General features: G+C 51.5%; 1 protein-coding gene across 7 annotated transcripts in view; it reads left to right on the top strand.

Moving 5' to 3' along the window:
- The first annotated feature begins 926 nt into the window (after positions 1-926).
- Positions 927-17,094, top strand: part of Iqsec3 (IQ motif and Sec7 domain ArfGEF 3) — a 93,545-nt gene continuing 77,377 nt past the window's right edge. For 4 of the 7 annotated variants that reach the window (XM_013110417.3, XM_040737510.1, XM_040737511.1 and 1 more), the window contains exon 1: positions 928-1,569. In XM_013110417.3, coding sequence (XP_012965871.1) covers positions 1,034-1,569 — 536 coding nt within the window. In that variant the 5' untranslated portion in view covers positions 928-1,033. Of the gene's footprint in view, positions 1,570-17,094 lie in introns of all 7 variants that reach the window. The other 3 variants (XM_005066037.3, XM_040737512.1, XM_040737513.1) reach the window with 2 other exon arrangements.

Here is a 17,094-nt window from a genome sequence, read left to right as displayed (position 1 = left end):
TTCCCAGAAACACAGACTGGTGACTCTGACAACACTCGGGTCACAGCTCTATGACTTACTGCCACATTTCAATGTTGATTATCACCTCTTTTGTCCACTGTTCGTTAGCTACAAGAAGCCAACAAATCCATCCTGATCTAACCTTATCATTATACTATCTCCTAATCCAGGATTTACTAATTGCGTGTACTTCCTAGATGCCTAACAGAATGGTTGCCTCAGAACGTTCTGGAAGCAGTAGCCACAGAGGCCCTGCTCTATTTAGTTTCTGTTCTGGTACAAATAGCCATGAGATGTTATTTCCAGAGAAAACCCTGCATGAGAGCCTTCCTGTTTTAATTTACTCCTAGCAGAACTAAGAAACAGACCACGCATGTTTTCTAGTCTCTTGACTGTTCATGGACCTCTATTCCAGGGCATCCATAAAAGCAAATTGTTGAGCATCAAAGAGGCAGGTGAGTCCCCCTCCTCAGAAGGTCTTATAAATGGTTCCCAGCCTCTGAGATGGTTAGATATAGGAAAAACGAGATTGTGACCTTTTAAAGCCGGTTGCTTATCTTTCTCTCTTCCTCTGTACCCACCTCCCTTTATTCTTCCTCTTTCTTTAGTAGTTTCCTTTTTGTCTTTTTCTTGGTCCCTTTGCACTTTCCCAGTGCTACTGCTTGGATTGGCTCTTCCTTCCTAGCTCATAGGACTGTTCTGCATCCTGGGTTCCCATGGAGAATCCCTCATAGTCCGGCCTCTTTCCCGCTGCTCCCCACTCGTGCCCCTTCTCTCCTCCCTGCCCTCCGGAAAGCAGAGTCCCTCACGAAGCCCAGAGGTGGGAGGTGGGTCCTGGCGCCGGGTCCGCCCCTCAGTGCGTGTGCGAAAGCCTGTGTGGCGGTGACGCGCAGGCGGCGGCGGGAAGGGGAGGGAGAGAGAAAGAGAGAGGGAAGGAGGCCGCCGACCGCCGGGGCTGCTGGGCTCCTGCGCGCTCACGCTCCCCGCCGCCCGCCGAGGCGCAGGCAGGGTGCAGGCGGCGGCGGCGGGCGGCATGGAGAGCCTGCTGGAGAACCCGGTGCGCGCCGTGCTCTACCTCAAGGAGCTCACGGCCATTGTACAGAACCAGCAAAGCCTCATCCACACCCAGCGCCAGCGCATCGATGAGCTGGAGCGGCGTCTAGACGAGCTGAGCGCGGAGAACCGCAGCCTGTGGGAACACCAGCAGCTTCTGCAAGCCCAGCCTCCGCCAGGGCTCGTTCCCCCATCGACAGCCCCACTGCCTGCTCCTACAACCAGCGCTCCGGCCGCCACTGCGGCCCAGGAGCCTCTTCAGGACCACGGACAGCTCATACCCGCCACGCCGGAGCCGCCACTTCAGCACCACGGACAGCTCCTGGCACAGCCCCAGCCGGGCCCCAGCAGCAGGGCTCAGGCTCCCCAGCCGCCCCACCAGCACTCGGTGGTACCCGGGGTGATAGCTGACAAGGAGAAGGAGCGTCCCCCGAGTTGTTGTGCTGCCGCCGGAGCCCTGCTTCAGCACACATCCCCCGCCGCCCTCGGCAAGGGCGTCCTGAGCAGGAGACCGGAGTGAGTGGGGAAGAGGAGGTGGGAGAGGAAAGTGGGTGTGAGCAGATAGGGGAAACCAGCATGTAAGAGTGAAGGGCTGGGTTAATGTGAAGTAAAGCGGATGGAGATGCCTTGGATAGAAATGTGTCAAGGAGATCCCCGCAAAGAAGCGCTTGAGATACATGTTTGAGGTTCTGTGGTGGTTGGAGCAAAAGGAAGTATCTAGACCATCTTTGGGGCAAAAAAATGAGAGACATGAGCTTAAACTGGTTGGGGATATTGGTAACTCTCGGGAATAAGAGATAAAATTGAGAGGAAATGGGGGGGTAAAAAATTAAGCCAAAGTAGAAGACCATTGAGGGATTTAAGCTAGGAAAAATTCAGAAGGGAGTTTGCATAGTACAACTGTTTAAATAGTGAGGCACCAAGAAGACGACTTGATCAGGAGGTTTGTTAAGAGCTTTAAAGGGGCTGGGGTCAAGCACGGAGTTTTAGAGCAGGGGGGCTAGAGCTGAAGGACAGGAGGGATATGAACAGACAGGGAAGCTGGAATAGGAAGATGCAGGGTGGAGACCACCCTGCCCAGGGCAAAGAGGTGGCTCTTTATCTGATGCAGGGGGAGTCAAAGCCAGGAGTGGCTCACTTGGGGAAGCTTTCTGCCTTCTGACCCAAGTAAGCATCTTCACTCTGAGTCCCTGCGGTGCCAAAGGGGGACACAGGAGCAACCTTCCAGACTTGTGGGTGTCTCTGTTACAGCTTAAGGACTCACCTGGCTCGAGCTCACCTCTGACTCAGAAGCGTAACTGCGTGCAGGGTGGTTGGCAGTCGTGGGAAGGGAACAATGAGAATGGAAACAGCTCTTTGAATGCAATGCTTCTGGAAGTTTCTGTTATAGCTACTTACGGCAAGACCTATTTCCCTTTGGTTATTTGGAAACCTCATCTTGGATTCCAGGAGAAAGGTTAATTGTGCCCCGGCAGTCTAAGGCCTGGAGAATTTTCTCCACTCATGAGGTCCATGGAATAGGAAGAGTTGAAGGGCGCTGGACTGTGCTCTCTGTATTGGGAAAGCTTGACAATCCTGTCAGTATTACTTCTCTGATTAGACAGGGAAGGGAAGAACAGCCCTGTGGCAATTAGTACCTGGTGAATGCCAGCCCGGCGGTGTGATGCTAAGGGAGAGGGAGGGACAACGTGGGAGGGCAAAACACCTCATCTCTGCTCACCCTGCATGTGCTTTGTGTCTGGAAGACACTTGGGAAGGTTGAAGCTTTTCTCAAAAGCTTACCTCTTCTCTGCCCCTACCTCACTGTCTCTCCCATCTCTGTGGAGTTAAGAAGGTGGGTCAGCCATGCTGGATCACAGCTCCAGTTTGAACAGAGTCACAGAACCCCAGGGGTGGAGATCTAGGATGGCCCAGCTTGATAGACCTAATGCATCTGATTCAACCCCATGGCACATTTGTCTTTCAGTTTTATGACTATCTTTCTTTTTTGGTATGTAAAGCTGCAAGGCAGTTTTCCCTCAACACCCACATCTCAGATAAGGACAACATTCTTCCCAGATATTATGCGGCCTTTTCCCCCAACAGAGAGGACAATTCCACCCTACTTCCTTAGGAGCAGCCGTAACAGCCTGACGTTTAGGATTCTTCAGCTGAAGTCTCTCCTCATGACGTCTAGTATCTTCCTTCTCACCACTACACCCTCACTTTCTTTGCATCTCACTGGGAAGCTGTGATCAAGAAGGGTTGGTGACTATCTTGTTCTTGGAATGAGGATGTCTCTGCAGACCCCACAGGGTCCTAGAGAGCCCCCCTTCTGTGCAGATGTTCCTGCTAGGAATTCAGAGATTGAGGGTTCACCTGGATTCCTCTCCGGCCTCACATGTCAATACCATGTGTCGTCCTTGTCTTCCCTGCCCTGCTTCTGCTTCCTATGGAGCAAAAATAAGAATCAACCAGCATGGTGGAGGGGAGTAGAAGCAGCTGGGAGCATTTTACCTAGAAAGTTGGCTAGGCACCGAGGGGTTCATCATATCATTAGCTTCCCACTTTCTCCAGACTCTCCAGACTTCCCCTTCTCCTCAGGCCTAGATACCTAGAAACTTTAAGAGTAATAATATACTTACCTCGAAACTTTCTTCCCTTCTTTGCAAAATAACTCACACCTTGGATGGCTGGAGGCCCCTGGAATTACATTTCTTTTCCCATATTTTTGCCTGACTTCACAACATTTCCCCATAGAATTTGGGAATGAGTCACTGTTGCTCACTGGGTGTTTAGCCCACTCTAGCTTCTACCGGCGGCCCCATTCTGAATGCTTATCCTCTGTGCATCCTGTATTACAGGTCAGGGCTAGGTGGAGCCAGCAGGGAGGGAGGGAGGGAGGGAGGGAGGGAGGGAGAGAGGGAGGGAGGGAGGGAGGGAGGGAGGGAGGGAGGGAGGGAGGGAGGGAGAGAGAGAGAGAGAGAGAGAGAGAGAGAGAGAGAGAGAGAGAGATCCATGTAAACAGGAAGAGGAGGGGAAGAGAAACAGCAGTTGTGCCCCTGGGCCCTACCTGCTAAGTTGGTTCTCTACCATGCAGAGGGCGGAGAGATGCAAGAGAGGACTTCAGATCATAATTTTGCTGAAAATCTTTGCTTATTCCTCTCTGCCCTCATTACAGAAGAGTATGCCTTAGGTAGGCAGCTACAGATGGGCAAAAGAGTTTGAAGGGCCAGGAATTGTTAGATACCATCTAAAACACGGGCGCGCACATGCGCGCGCGCACACACACACACACACACACACGCATGCATATGCACAGCCCATCACAACAGCCATCGATTCCTCGTCTTGCCCAACACTGGAAGAATCAGGAGCTCAGGGCCTGGGAAACGATGGATCATTTAGTGGCCATCTGATGGGGATGACTGTGCAGCCTGGCCTCTCTCCCTCCTTCCGCTGGGGGACACACAAAGGGGTTGGCATTGGCATCCAGGCTCAGAAAGCAGCAGTGTGGAGGCGGATGAGTACAGACATGTTACAGAAGCCCTAGGGGTTAACATCCTTTCTCTGCCTGCTTCCTGCTCCTGCTATGCACGAGCCCCCACTGCTTACGCTGCTTAATGAAAGCAGCAAACATAGTTCCCTCCTCTTTGTTTTTTCAATCAAGGCTCACAGCAGCTACAGAATTGATTATTATCTTTTTCCTGGCTGGAGGCAGGCCTTAGCCTGACCTGGAAAAGTCCCCTTGGTGGAAGCGCATGGCCCCATGCAGCCTTTGTGTCCACAGCTTCCACTCCAGCACACTTGCCCACCTACTCAGTCATGGGTTTAGTTGGGAATCCCTGGGCTTGCCTGCATCTCCAGCCCCAGAGGTAGCTGATTACTCACTTCAAGGTAAGATTTGGGCATTGCGTTTCAAATTCAGCTCTTACTCCAAGCTCCCCAACTCAGGGTAAAAGCTCAAGAGCCTTCGTATTTACTGTGACCTTGGTCTTCCTCCCTCGCCTTCCTGGAGCACCCTTCCCCTTCTTCACTACCATTCTCCTTTCTTCTCTTTTCCCCTCTCTTCTCCCAAATGTCCTCTCCCCTTCTTCCTCTGGTGCCCATTTCCTTCTCCCGATGGAGATGGAACCCATGGCCTTGTACATGTTCTAGCACTGAGCTTCACCCACTAGCACTACATGAAACAAATCTCGAGTCATCTTTACAGCTCCGTAGCTTCATGCTGGCTAGAGTCCGGGGATGGCTAGATGATTCATGCATGTGCCTTCCAGCCAGAGTTGTCTAAGATGCTGACTGAAGCAGAGATCTCTACTGTTGAGTGAGGGCGATCTCTGGCGGCATCTGGCTAGTTTGCCCTGGAAGTTCTCAGGAGGGTGAAGGTCTACCAGTGGGCTAAATGAATCAGATGTCCAGTCGGTTAAGATGTCCGAAGGAGGAAGTGGTCCTTATGTGACATATAACGAGACGCATCTAGAAGTGTTTAAGCAGGTGTGAGAGTACTGCAGCTGCCTGGAGCCACCCCCTTTCCACATTACGGAGTAAAAGAAATGGGCAAACACAGAGACTCGGAACCAGACGGAAGAGTTTCTTGGCTAGAGGTGAGAATCTGTGTCAGAAAACAGTAAGAGCCAAGGACAGTCAGAAAGGAAATCGTCTAGCAGACTCAGTCCTGGGAGACATCTGTGTTGCATGCAGACATTGCTTCCTCTGACAGAATGTCCCTGCCTGAGCCATGCCAGTGGGTATGAACAGTCTCATCATGCCTCTAGCCTAGACTGCCAAAGCTCACTCATCTATCTAACCACGTCCACAAACTAGTTAGAAAGTGGGGTCAGATGAGGGTTCACTTGAGGAAGGAGTGAATCCTGTCCACTCCTGCAAGCTGGCACACAGCAGATCTTTATAAAGATTTGCTGCCCAGACCTTTGCTAAGGCCCAAACTGATCCTCTTTCTGTCCAGTAATACAAGGGGAAAAAACAAAAACAAACATTTTAGAGACTCAAGCCATTCGTTGGCTTCTGGGGACCACTCCCCCCCAATGCATCGAATCTCCATTTCCCCATTTCCAACCCTTCCCATATCACACGGGCAACACCACAGGCCCCCACAGAGGCATCCCAGCACAGGCCCCCACAGAGGCATCCCAGGACAGGTTCCTCTTGGCCCTGACCCAAGCCAGAAGCATAGCAGTTGGAGATGCTCATTCAGCAAGTATCTGTGCACCTGAATTCCAAAGGTCACTTCCTGGGGAGGAGAGGAGACAGACAGGGTTAGGGCTGGGTGGGGAGGAAGCTAAATGGTATAATGTGGGAAAGAAGAGTAAGCAAGGACCCACAGTTAGACCAAGGTCTAAAGGGAGACCCAACTCCAGAGTTTAAATCCCATGTAGAGACTTTTACGCCAACTTCCCTTATTGGGAAGCCAGAACATTTTTTCTAGACATAAACTCCATGGTCCAGGACACAGAATGGCAGCAGCTTCATAAGAGATCCTGGGGACACTCTGGCAGGTTCTCAACCAGGAGAATTCTGGCAGTCTTCCAAGCTCAGGACACTGCAGTCACTTTCTGCTTCACTCTGGAAAAGCACCAAGTGCAGGTTCCCTACAGAAGCTGCAAAGAGCTTGTCACTTCCATGCAGGAAGGGGACAGCTGGCTTCATTTCTGGTTCTGCAGGCCTTCAAAGAAAGAAAAAGATAGGAGTGAAGTGAGGGGACAAGCGGAGTTCTCAGGCAGAAAGAGCTCTGGGAAACCTCTGAAACACAGCACATTTCAGGTCTGAGTGTCCGAGAACCTGGGATTTCAGAAGCACCCCCGGGCAGGAGACCTGTCTTACCTGGCCTCACCTTATCCCCGTTTACAGCCCATTTTTGCACATAGAAAAAGGAGGTGCTTTAAGGAGTGGCTGTGAAGTTTAAGAACTATGGACTACCACTTATTTAGCACTATCCTGGGCTCTCATTAAGCACAGCACTTCACCATACGAGGAAACCAAGACCAAGGAAAACGAAGCGGATCATCTAGTCTCAGAGAGCAGCAGTAGACTGGAATCCACGGGTTCCTTCTGCTCTGTTAGGTCACCTTTGGTCATCTGTGCCTTGCCCTTTCATTCCCCTACCACCAGACAGCATGCACCCAGACTATTCCAGAGCTGTGACTTGTAGGCTTGACCTTGTCAAGTGGCCAGGCAGGACAAAGTCACCATGACCCGTGAGCTCTATGAGATCTGACAACTTCACGGCCGGAAAGCGCATCCCCAACTGCCGCACTTTAAAATTATTTGCCCTTCTCTTAAGGATATCAAACACGTGAGTTACCACCCTGCCCTCTGGTGAGAAGAAGGAACTCTGTGACTTTTTCCCTAAAATGGGAAGCCCCAGTGTTCTCAAGGAAAAGGCAAAGTGACCTACAGGGACAATAGTGGCCAGTGAGGAGGATACAGTACAACCCTGGGCAACAGCTTCCATGTTCATAAAAAGCAGGCCCGCCCGGTGGTAAGTCCCTTCTGCAGACTGCTCCTACCGGGATGAAGGGTGGCCCTTCACTATGCAGCGCCCGCGGGGGTGGAGAGGATGCAGGGAGAGACCAGAGAGAGAAGAGGCCCAAATGATGTTAAATGATGGCAGGGGACTGAGGAGACCCTACTATCTCAGGCCAGACCTAAAAGATACAAGTCATCTGTCTGATGCTTTTCTTAAACGAGGCACTTTTGGAAAAAAGGAAATACGTGAAGAGTTTCTCAGATTCCCACAGGTGCTGGTGGCTACAAAACCACCATTGGCAAGGATGTGTACAGTGTACATGCATGTGTGCAGGCGCACACACATGCAAGTGTGTGTATGTGAGTGTGTATGCATGTGCCTGTATGTGCTGGGGTTCTGGGAACAGGCTGTTTTGCTGTTGTTCTTTGCTAGAATCGGGAGTGTTATGTAACTAAAAGCAATGCCGTACCTAGCCTTTCCCCAGGCAGGCTGTTATGGACAGAGGGTATGCCTGCATCCTTCCCAAGTCCCTTCCTAGAGAAGGTTCCTGTGCCCTGTGCTGCCATCAGGCTACTCCATCTTGGCTAGAGCTGCAGGGACTAAAGGACTTCATGGATCCCCCTGGGAAATCAAGCAAATGTCAGTACTAGAAGAATACTTTAAGGCCACCTGGTCCCGGTTTCTGCAATTGAGAAAATGCAAGTTTGAGGGAAAGTGACTGGGGCTTCCAAACTAGTTAGTCACAAGACTAGGCTTAGAGCTCTAACTCTTCATCCTGTTGCTCTGACTCTCCATGGTGATGGATTCGAAGATCCCATCAGGATGATCCCATGGTGCTGGAGAGCAAACTGTAGCTACCTACCCGGGTTCAGAGGGCTGGAGAGGGGAAGCAGATCCACAGGCACTCTACAGAATATCTTCCCTATGCCACAATTCCACAGATTGTTTTTAGCACTTCAGGTTTATCTCTCTTGGTAAAAGTGCCACTTTCAGGACTGGATAAAAACCATCCACGCACGTTATTAGTCTTTCTCACTTCCACATAGAAACGTGTTTGTGGACCATTCCCAGGACAGTGCTTGCCGGCAGAGAAGGCTGCCTGACAGCACGGGTTGACTGAACACCGGGGCAGGAGGAAGCTTAGGGGCACAAGGCGTCCGGTAAGGAGGTTGCTGAGAATCTTACCACATCCTTATTTCCACTCATTTTTTTAATTGAAACTCCTTGAGAAGAAGAGGAAGAGGAGAGACACAAAGCTCACTCACAGAGGGAGTGAGTGTGGAAGCACAGAAAAGTCACTGTTATCCGGGTTGTAGAGGACAGTCTCCCCTGAGTCTCAGCTTTGCTGAAGAGGCCACGAAGGAAGGCCTGAAGAAGCATCAGGTGCTGGGAAAGTGTTGTGGGACCCAGCCTGGGTTCTGTCGCCGCTTTAGCCCCCAAATAACACATGAGACACTATATTAATTATGAAGCTGTTGTTTCTCATTGGCTAGCTCTGACTTAATTATTGACCCATAATTACTAATTTATATTTTGGAGAGCTCACATACCCTTTGGGATGTGGACAGGGGTGCATAGCATAGGACAGGCGAGAGATTAAAGGAAAAAGAGAAAGTAAATCTCTCTCTTGGAGGTTGGCTGTGCTTAAGAGGGCAGAGCACTTCCCAAGTAAGTGATTGCTACCTTTAATAAATATCTTTGTTTCCCCATAACATTGTTTTTTATCAGGAAAGCTCTTGCTCTTTTCAAGGATCCTGAGATAATGTTTGGGGTGGTAAAATGTCCCCTGGCTACATCAGGCACTGCTATAAAGTGGGAAGTACAGACAACCAGCAGCAGGGGTTGATAGTCCATGAACTCCAGGATGTAGGAGATGAAGCAGAGTTCAGCACTGAGCCAGTACCCAATGAAGCAATGCTGGTTGAGAAATAAATAAATAAAGCCGGTGTCCACGCAGCCAAGAGGGTTCTTGGGTTCTGGAGTAGATGGGGAAAGGGGACTGTGTCAGGGCTGAGGAAGAGCTCACTGGAAGGAAGATCTCCCCCTGAGGTTCACGGTTAGCCCAACGACACCAAGGGAAGATCTCCCCCCGAGGCTCACGGTTAGCCCAACGACACCAAGGGAAGATCTCCCCCCGAGGTTCACGGTTAGCCCAACGACACCAAGGGAAGATCTCCCCCCGAGGCTCACGGTTAGCCCAACGACACCAAGGGAAGATCTCCCCCTGAGGCTCACGGTTAGCCCAACGACACCAAGGGAAGATCTCCCCCTGAGGCTCACGGTTAGCCCAACGACACCAAGCTTACCTTCTAGCATCTGAGCGTATCTATGAGCAAGAAGAGTTCAGCTCTACTTCCATTCCCAGCCTCTGACTGGTCCCCTAGCCTAGGAAACACACTGATAACAAAGCAGGAGAAAATATCCTAATGAAGGTCTTAGTCACACACATACCCTTGGCAAGTCGAAAGAGCATTAGAAATGTCGCTACAGGATAGAGTCCTGAATCATGGCGGTATCCCTGGGAGGAGAAAAGGGCTGGAGATGTGGCTCATGGCAGGAGGCACACAGGAAGATCTAGGTTCCATCCTTCACCCCAGAGAGAGGGAGGAAGGCAGGAGGAGAATGGAGGTAGGAGACAGGATGGGGATCACCACTCTGCCTGGGAAACAATAGGAACCAGGCTGCCTGCCCTCTAGTCCTGCTTCTCGGCCAGGCATTTCTCGAACTATTTCCTGGGTGATGCTAAGATGCCAGTGGAGGTGGTGGGTGGGCACATGGTGTGGGTGTGTTTGTGATACTAGTGTATTTCTGAAATGGGCTTGGAAGTGCATCCAGGGCTATGCAGGCCTAGCAGTGAGACAGCTCACCTCCCTACCCACCCCTTCCCCAGTGAGTGCCAGTCTTGCTTTGTTTCTTCCTTCTCTTCATGGCAAGCTTCGTCTCTCTTGGCTAGGTAGGTGTTTCCCATTGCACCTTGGTAATCCTCCGCAAAGAGGATGTCCACACCCACCCTGCTGTCACCAATATTCTATCGGGGAAAGGCAGGGTTCCTAGGACCTCGGAAAGAAGAGTGAACCCCTGGGAGGAAGACGCCCCCCTAGAAACTGGGTAGAGCTGCAGCTGAGTTCTCTGTAGCGATACGGAGCTTCAATGTTACAGGACAATGGAGAGAGATCTGCAGTGGTTTTCTCTGCAGACTCTCCCTGCTTGCTGTCCTGTGGCCAGGGCCTGGCACTGGTGCCTCTCCTTGAACTTACCAGGTTAAACCAGCCTCCTGCTTCCAGCAGTCAGGAATGCACTCCCATCCCTGGCACAGGCAGGGAACTCCGCAGTTTCTTCCTCGATGAATGGTTCCAATCTACCACAATTTTCAATCAGTCCTAAAATGTAACACAATGATTATTTAAAAACAGCAGAAACAAAAACTGCAAAGCAGTTGGGAATTGTTTGGTTGGGTCTAGCTAGCATCAGGATTCCCCTTGCAGAGTCTCTGTGTACAAGAGGCCCTGGCCTACAGCCTTGATTATTCCATGCTACCTAGTAACACACACACACACACACACACACACACACACACACACACACACACACACGCACGGACCCACGCACGCACACACACACACACACACACACACACACACACACACACACACACACACACACACACACCAGCAATGTCCTCTCCTTAACTCTGACCCCCAGGACTTCTGGAGGCAGGTACAGACAGTAGGTTGACATCGTTATCTTTTTAAGCACCTGAATTCAGACCCTATGGTCAAGACTGTGCTGCTGCAGGTCGCCCCTCACAGACCCAATTACAGCCTTGCAGCAACCCCTCCCCTTGTCTGGACCTCGATTTCCCTCTTACTCCACTGGGCCACTCATTTTCTCCCTTGGCTTATATCCTCAGGTCAGCAAGAATAGAGAGGCAGAACCCTTAGTGGGTTGCTTGAAAGACATCTCAAGACCCTGGGAAAGGGAGCCTGAGCGACACTAATGCTCTCTGGAAGTAGGTGGCTGTGGCAGTGGAGCCTCTGAGGGTGGGATGAAGGGGAAATCCCGGAAGAGGCTTTCAGAGCTAAGATTCCTGGAAATTTCCACTGGTCCCCCTGTGACCAGCAAGGAGCAGCAGGAGGGGCTCTGTTGCCAGTCAGTGGCCTCCCTCTTGAGTCTGGGGACTGCTGCCACGCCTGCATGGGGAAAGTCCTTCCTCCTCCATCCCACTCCAGGGACTCCAGGCTGGGGGGTGAGAGCGGAGGACGGGCTTGGAGTGTGGGCGGCTGGCGAGTTGCTGACGAACAGCACAGGATCTCCCGGCCCACGCGCCCCCGCAGCGCGCCGATGGCGTCACGTTCCCCCGCGGGGGCGGGCACCCCAGGCTCAGGAAAGCCGCGCGCCCCCGCCGCCCCGCGCGCGCACGCTGCTGAGTCACTCGCGTGGGAGAAGAGTTGTCCTCCTCTGTGCGCCGCCCCCGCCCAGACCCCCCAGCCTGTAGAGCCTAGATTGCCCCAAGTGTTGGTCCATACTTTCCTGGTGCTGCCCCTCCCCCTCCCGCACCCACCTTCACACCCGACCCGGCCCCACACACAGTCTACACCCCCTTCACAAGCCACACTCACACTACACCCCTTTAAAACCCACCCTTCCACCACTGCGTGGTGGCCTGCACCTCCTCAGGACTTGCAGTGAGTGTAGGGCCGGGGCTGGGCGTCTGGTGCTGAGGGAGCCCTTGCCTGAACTCCTGAGGTGTGGCCCAGGTCTGCCTGGGGATTCTCTCTGGAGAATGGGGAGTGAGGGGGGAGTTGACAGGGTCTTGGATGAGGATGTTGTCGATTTCTGTTCCTCCCTCCCTCCCTCCCTCCCTCCCTCTCTCTCTCTCTCTCTCTCACACACACACACACACACACACACACACACACACACACACACAGTCTTCTCATGCCCAACATACCCACAAAAGAATCCCAGCCTTCTTCCTATACATGGCTTTGGTAGATTTGCAGTCCTAAAATTCCCACGAGCACCCTGGCTGAGCCTAAAATGCTAGGTGACCATGCAGGGGCAGAGTTTAAATTTTGACTGTGATTTACTAACTGTGGGCACAGCCCTGGTTTGAAGGGGAATGGCGATGTAGTGACAGGCCAGCCATGACCTAGTGAGGACTCGGTATGTGGTTAGTACTTCCTGTTACTTGGGGACCCTTCTAGTGGCAAGAACAAGTGTTTGTCCCCACACCTCCTGAGTAACCTAGAAGGCTCAGAACAGGACATCTCCCTTCCTCCCTCTTACATTTGACAGCCCTTCAAATATCTGAGGCCAGCTTACCCCTTCCAGCCCACCTCACCCCTTAATCCACACCATCACTCTCACCGTTCAGAATGACACTATCCTAGAGCTCCCTGCTACACGGGACTCTGAGCTGACTCTGACTTGGTTCGGTCACACTCCACTGCAGAACACTGAGCCAGCCTGAAAGCCGGAGTGCGTGGGCACACAGCCTAGACACAGGCAGGCCCCTCCTCAGCCTCTGTTCCAATGCCAAACGGTCTGGGAACTGCTGAGCTTGGGCTGCGGGCCTGGGACCCACTGACTTTCCCAGCCCTTCTCTGCAGACAACCATCCAAGCCTGCTCAAGTGCCAGGGTGCTCACTCTCCAGCTCCAAGTCACCTCTCCTTGTGCAAGGGGCTCTTGCCCCATCGCCGCCACCACCACCACCAATGCTTGTGGACTTTTCACACAGCCCTGTGGATTTGCATTTCATCAAATCTAATTATGCCCCTTAATTTTTAAAATGTGTTCTTCTCAAATACATAGCACATTGATAGAGCACAAAAAAAGTTAACATGTATACACAATGTTTGATGGAGTACCTCCCCTCTCCCCCATCACTTTATAATGTAGGCACTCACCCACACCTCACCTTACCCCTACTCTCCAGCAACCAGTGTGAGCAATTCTCTTATCCAAGCACTGGGATGTACATAGTTCTTTTTACACAGATTGTAGTAAATAACTGCTGTTCTCTATTTAGTTTTTTCCCCCCACATTTTGTATCAAAAGAGTGGCCTTCTATAGCTACTCAGCACATTGCCTGGCCATGAATCCAGGTTCCTCAGTGCCTCCTGGTAGTTTTGGAAGGCAGATTCTGGGCAGCCTGCCTCTGTGTAGTCATTTGGGGTATGCTTTCCTGTTAGCAACAGGGTTGGGAGACAGACGCTATTGAGGGTCTCCATTTGAAATGTCCTCCCATGCTATAAGCATTGGTAAATTGCAGTTGAAGATCCAGGGAGAATGTTTCTCAGGTGAAAAGATCTCTGGCTTAGCATGCCTTTGTTCTCTGGGGCTCCCTTTGCTGTCAAGGTTGGGGGAGCTATGGGGGTTATAGTCTCCCAATCAAGCCAAAGACTGCTCCTGAGGCACCTCCTCCTTCAGGAGGTCTTCCTGAGCTGAGCTGAGAAAGCGAACAAAGTTCTCACAGAAAGTAGCTCCCTTCTCTGACAGACACGTTCCCACAGCATCCACACTCATTTGTTCACACATATCCTAAGTGTCTACAAAGTTCTAGTTACTGCTCCAGGCATGGGGATACAGAAGGGAGCAGAAAATTCCCAGAACCCTCCAGGAAGCTTTCAGGTCTCCCAAATAAAGCGATGAAAACTCAGTGTGTCTGACGGGTTAGCTGAGTGTATCTGACGGGTTAGCTGGGTGTATCTGACGGGTTAGCTGAGTATATCTGACGGGTTAGCTGGGTGTATCTGACGGGTTAGCTGGGTGTATCTGACGGGTTAGCTGGGTGTATCTGACGGGTTAGCTGAGTATATCTGATGGGTTAGCTGGGTGTATCTGACGGGTTAGCTGAGTGTATCTGACGGGTTAGCTGGGTGTATCTGACAGGTTAGCTGAGTATATCTGATGGGTTAGCTGAGTGTATCTGACGGGTTAGCTGAGTGCATCTGATATCTGACGGGTTAGCTGAGTATATCTGATGGGTTAGCTGGGTGTATCTGACGGGTTAGCTGAGTGTATCTGACGGGTTAGCTGGGTGTATCTGACGGGTTAGCTGAGTGTATCTGACGGGTTAGCTGGGTGTATCTGACGGGTTAGCTGAGTATATCTGATGGGTTAGCTGGGTGTATCTGACGGGTTAGCTGAGTGTATCTGACGGGTTAGCTGGGTGTATCTGACAGGTTAGCTGAGTATATCTGATGGGTTAGCTGAGTGTATCTGACGGGTTAGCTGAGTGCATCTGATATCTGACGGGTTAGCTGAGTATATCTGATGGGTTAGCTGGGTGTATCTGACGGGTTAGCTGAGTGTATCTGACGGGTTAGCTGGGTGTATCTGACGGGTTAGCTGAGTGTATCTGATGGGTTAGCTGGGTGTGTCTGACGGGTTAGCTGAGCATATCTGATGGGTTAGCTGAGCTGCTCTGGAGAAAAGACAAATAGAGAAGAGAGCCTGGCTGGTAAAAAGTGAGGTATGAACAGGTGCTGGGAAGTCCCCACAGGCAAGGTGGTCTCTGAACACAGACCTGGAGGAAAGGTTGTGATATCTGGGCTCCCTGGTGTACAGCCCAGAGCAAGACAGTGTGTTGGTTTCAGCCAGACAAGGACCTAGGTGCACAAGGAGCATAGCCTGGGGCAGTCAGAGAGCTTCGTGGGTGTCTTAGTCTCTGGTGCTGCCATAACAATACCCTGACAAAAGCAACTTAGGAGAGCCAGGGTTTATTTCAGCTTACAGTTCCAGGTTACGGTCCGCCACTGTGGGAAGTCCAGACAGCAAAGCAGCTCTTAACATTCCATCCACAGTCAAGAATCAGAGAGGAATGAATCAATATGTGTGTCCGTGTGTCTAGCTCACCTGGTCCAGTCCTACAGAGTGCAGCAATCCTCTGCCTAGGGAATGGTACCACCCAACAGTGGTCTTCCCGCCTTTTACTGAGGTGGGAAATCATGACGATCCCTCGCAGGCCATCTTAGTCAGGTTTTTATTGCTGCGAAGAGACACCATGACCATGGAAACTCTTATAAAGGAAAGCATTTACCTGATGGGCTCACCTAGTTTCAGCAGTTCTGTCCGTTGTCGTCATGGCGGGGAGCATGGCGGCAGCGTGCAGGCAGGTGTGGTCCTGAAGCTGAGAGTCCTACATCTTGACTCAGAGGCAACAGGAAGTCAACTGACAGCCCCACTGAGGGAAGCTTGAGCAAAAGAGACATCAAAGCTCACCCCCACAGTGGCACATCCGCCAACAAGACCACACCTCCTAATAGTACAACTCCCTTTGGAGTGGATTTTCTTTCAAACCACCACAGAGGCCAATCTGATCTAAACAATCTGTCACTGAAACTCCCTTCCCTAGTTAACCTAGACTGTGCCAAGTTGGCAAAACCAATCATCAAAATAGGGTGTAGGTAGGGAAGGTGGGAGGGTGCAGGGGTGTAGCAGATCTGGTAAGAGAGTCTCCACCAGGTAGGTTGGAAATGCATGGGGACATTCCAGAACTCAAAGTGGCTGGCAGACTTGCAGGAAGACACGTCTCTGTCAACCTTGAGTGGGCCAGGGCCCTGTGGAGAATTCTGCAGTGCCCGGTGCAGCCCACATAATGAAGAGCTCTCCTGCTGTCAAAACCAGTGTTTCTTGTCCAGGGAATTAAGGCCTATTGTGAAGTGTTAAGAAAAATGGACCCATAGGATAATTTTGAGCAGAGTCCTTAACAGGGATATTGAATGCCGAGTTGAGGATACTCTGGGAGAACACAAGACAGAAGCTGGGAATTTAGGCGGGAGGCGGGGGGGGGGAGAGGGACGGGGGGACGGGGCCGGGGGGGACGGGACGGGACGGGACGACTAAAATCTCTTCAGATCTGTAGCTATCAGTCTAACTCTCCTACCCTCCTACCCCAAAACGACATTGCAGCCAGGTGCCTTCTTAAACCCAAACTTACAAGAGAGAGAGGTTGGGGATGCGTTCAAGGGCTGAGCTTATCAGAAGGGCAGATGTTGAAATCCAGACAGTGAAGGTTGAGAGAGCCATCAGACGCTTGTCGGGGATGCTGAGAGGGCCTCTGGGTGGGCTAGAAACACGGAACAACACCGCTGAGTAAAGAAAAGGGGGGTGTAAAAAGGGAGGGAGCAGAGCCCTGCACGCGCCCGTGCTGGAAAGTAGGAATAGGAGAGAGCAGAGATGCATGCGGTGCCCAAGGGGGACGAGAAAAGCTTGGCAAACCCCAGAAGTCGCCCTCACTGCCAGCATGCCCACACATAGTAGGACAAGGAGGAACTGCCTTCAGCAATATCTAGGCAATTGTACCTTGAAAAGGGGAGGGTGGTGGGAAGAGTGGTTAGGGTGGGCTTGAGAGAGAAAGGAATAAGAGAAAGAAAACCCAGGGTGTGGACCTGATTTCCTGGTTTAAATGAAGCAACAGGAAAAGACATTTTGAAGGCAACCTGGGAAATTTACATGCAGACAAGGTATTAGGGGAGATTAGAGAATTACCGTTAATTTACGTAGGTGTGATAATGATACTGTTATTATATCTTTTAAAAGTTCTTACCTGTTAGAAATACATGCTGAA

This window comes from Mesocricetus auratus, unplaced genomic scaffold, assembly GCF_017639785.1.
Source record: "Mesocricetus auratus isolate SY011 unplaced genomic scaffold, BCM_Maur_2.0 Super-Scaffold_100676, whole genome shotgun sequence".
Classification (NCBI taxonomy): domain Eukaryota; kingdom Metazoa; phylum Chordata; class Mammalia; order Rodentia; family Cricetidae; genus Mesocricetus; species Mesocricetus auratus.
Note: the sequence above shows the minus strand (reverse complement) of the source record. Positions and strands in the feature narration are given on the sequence as shown.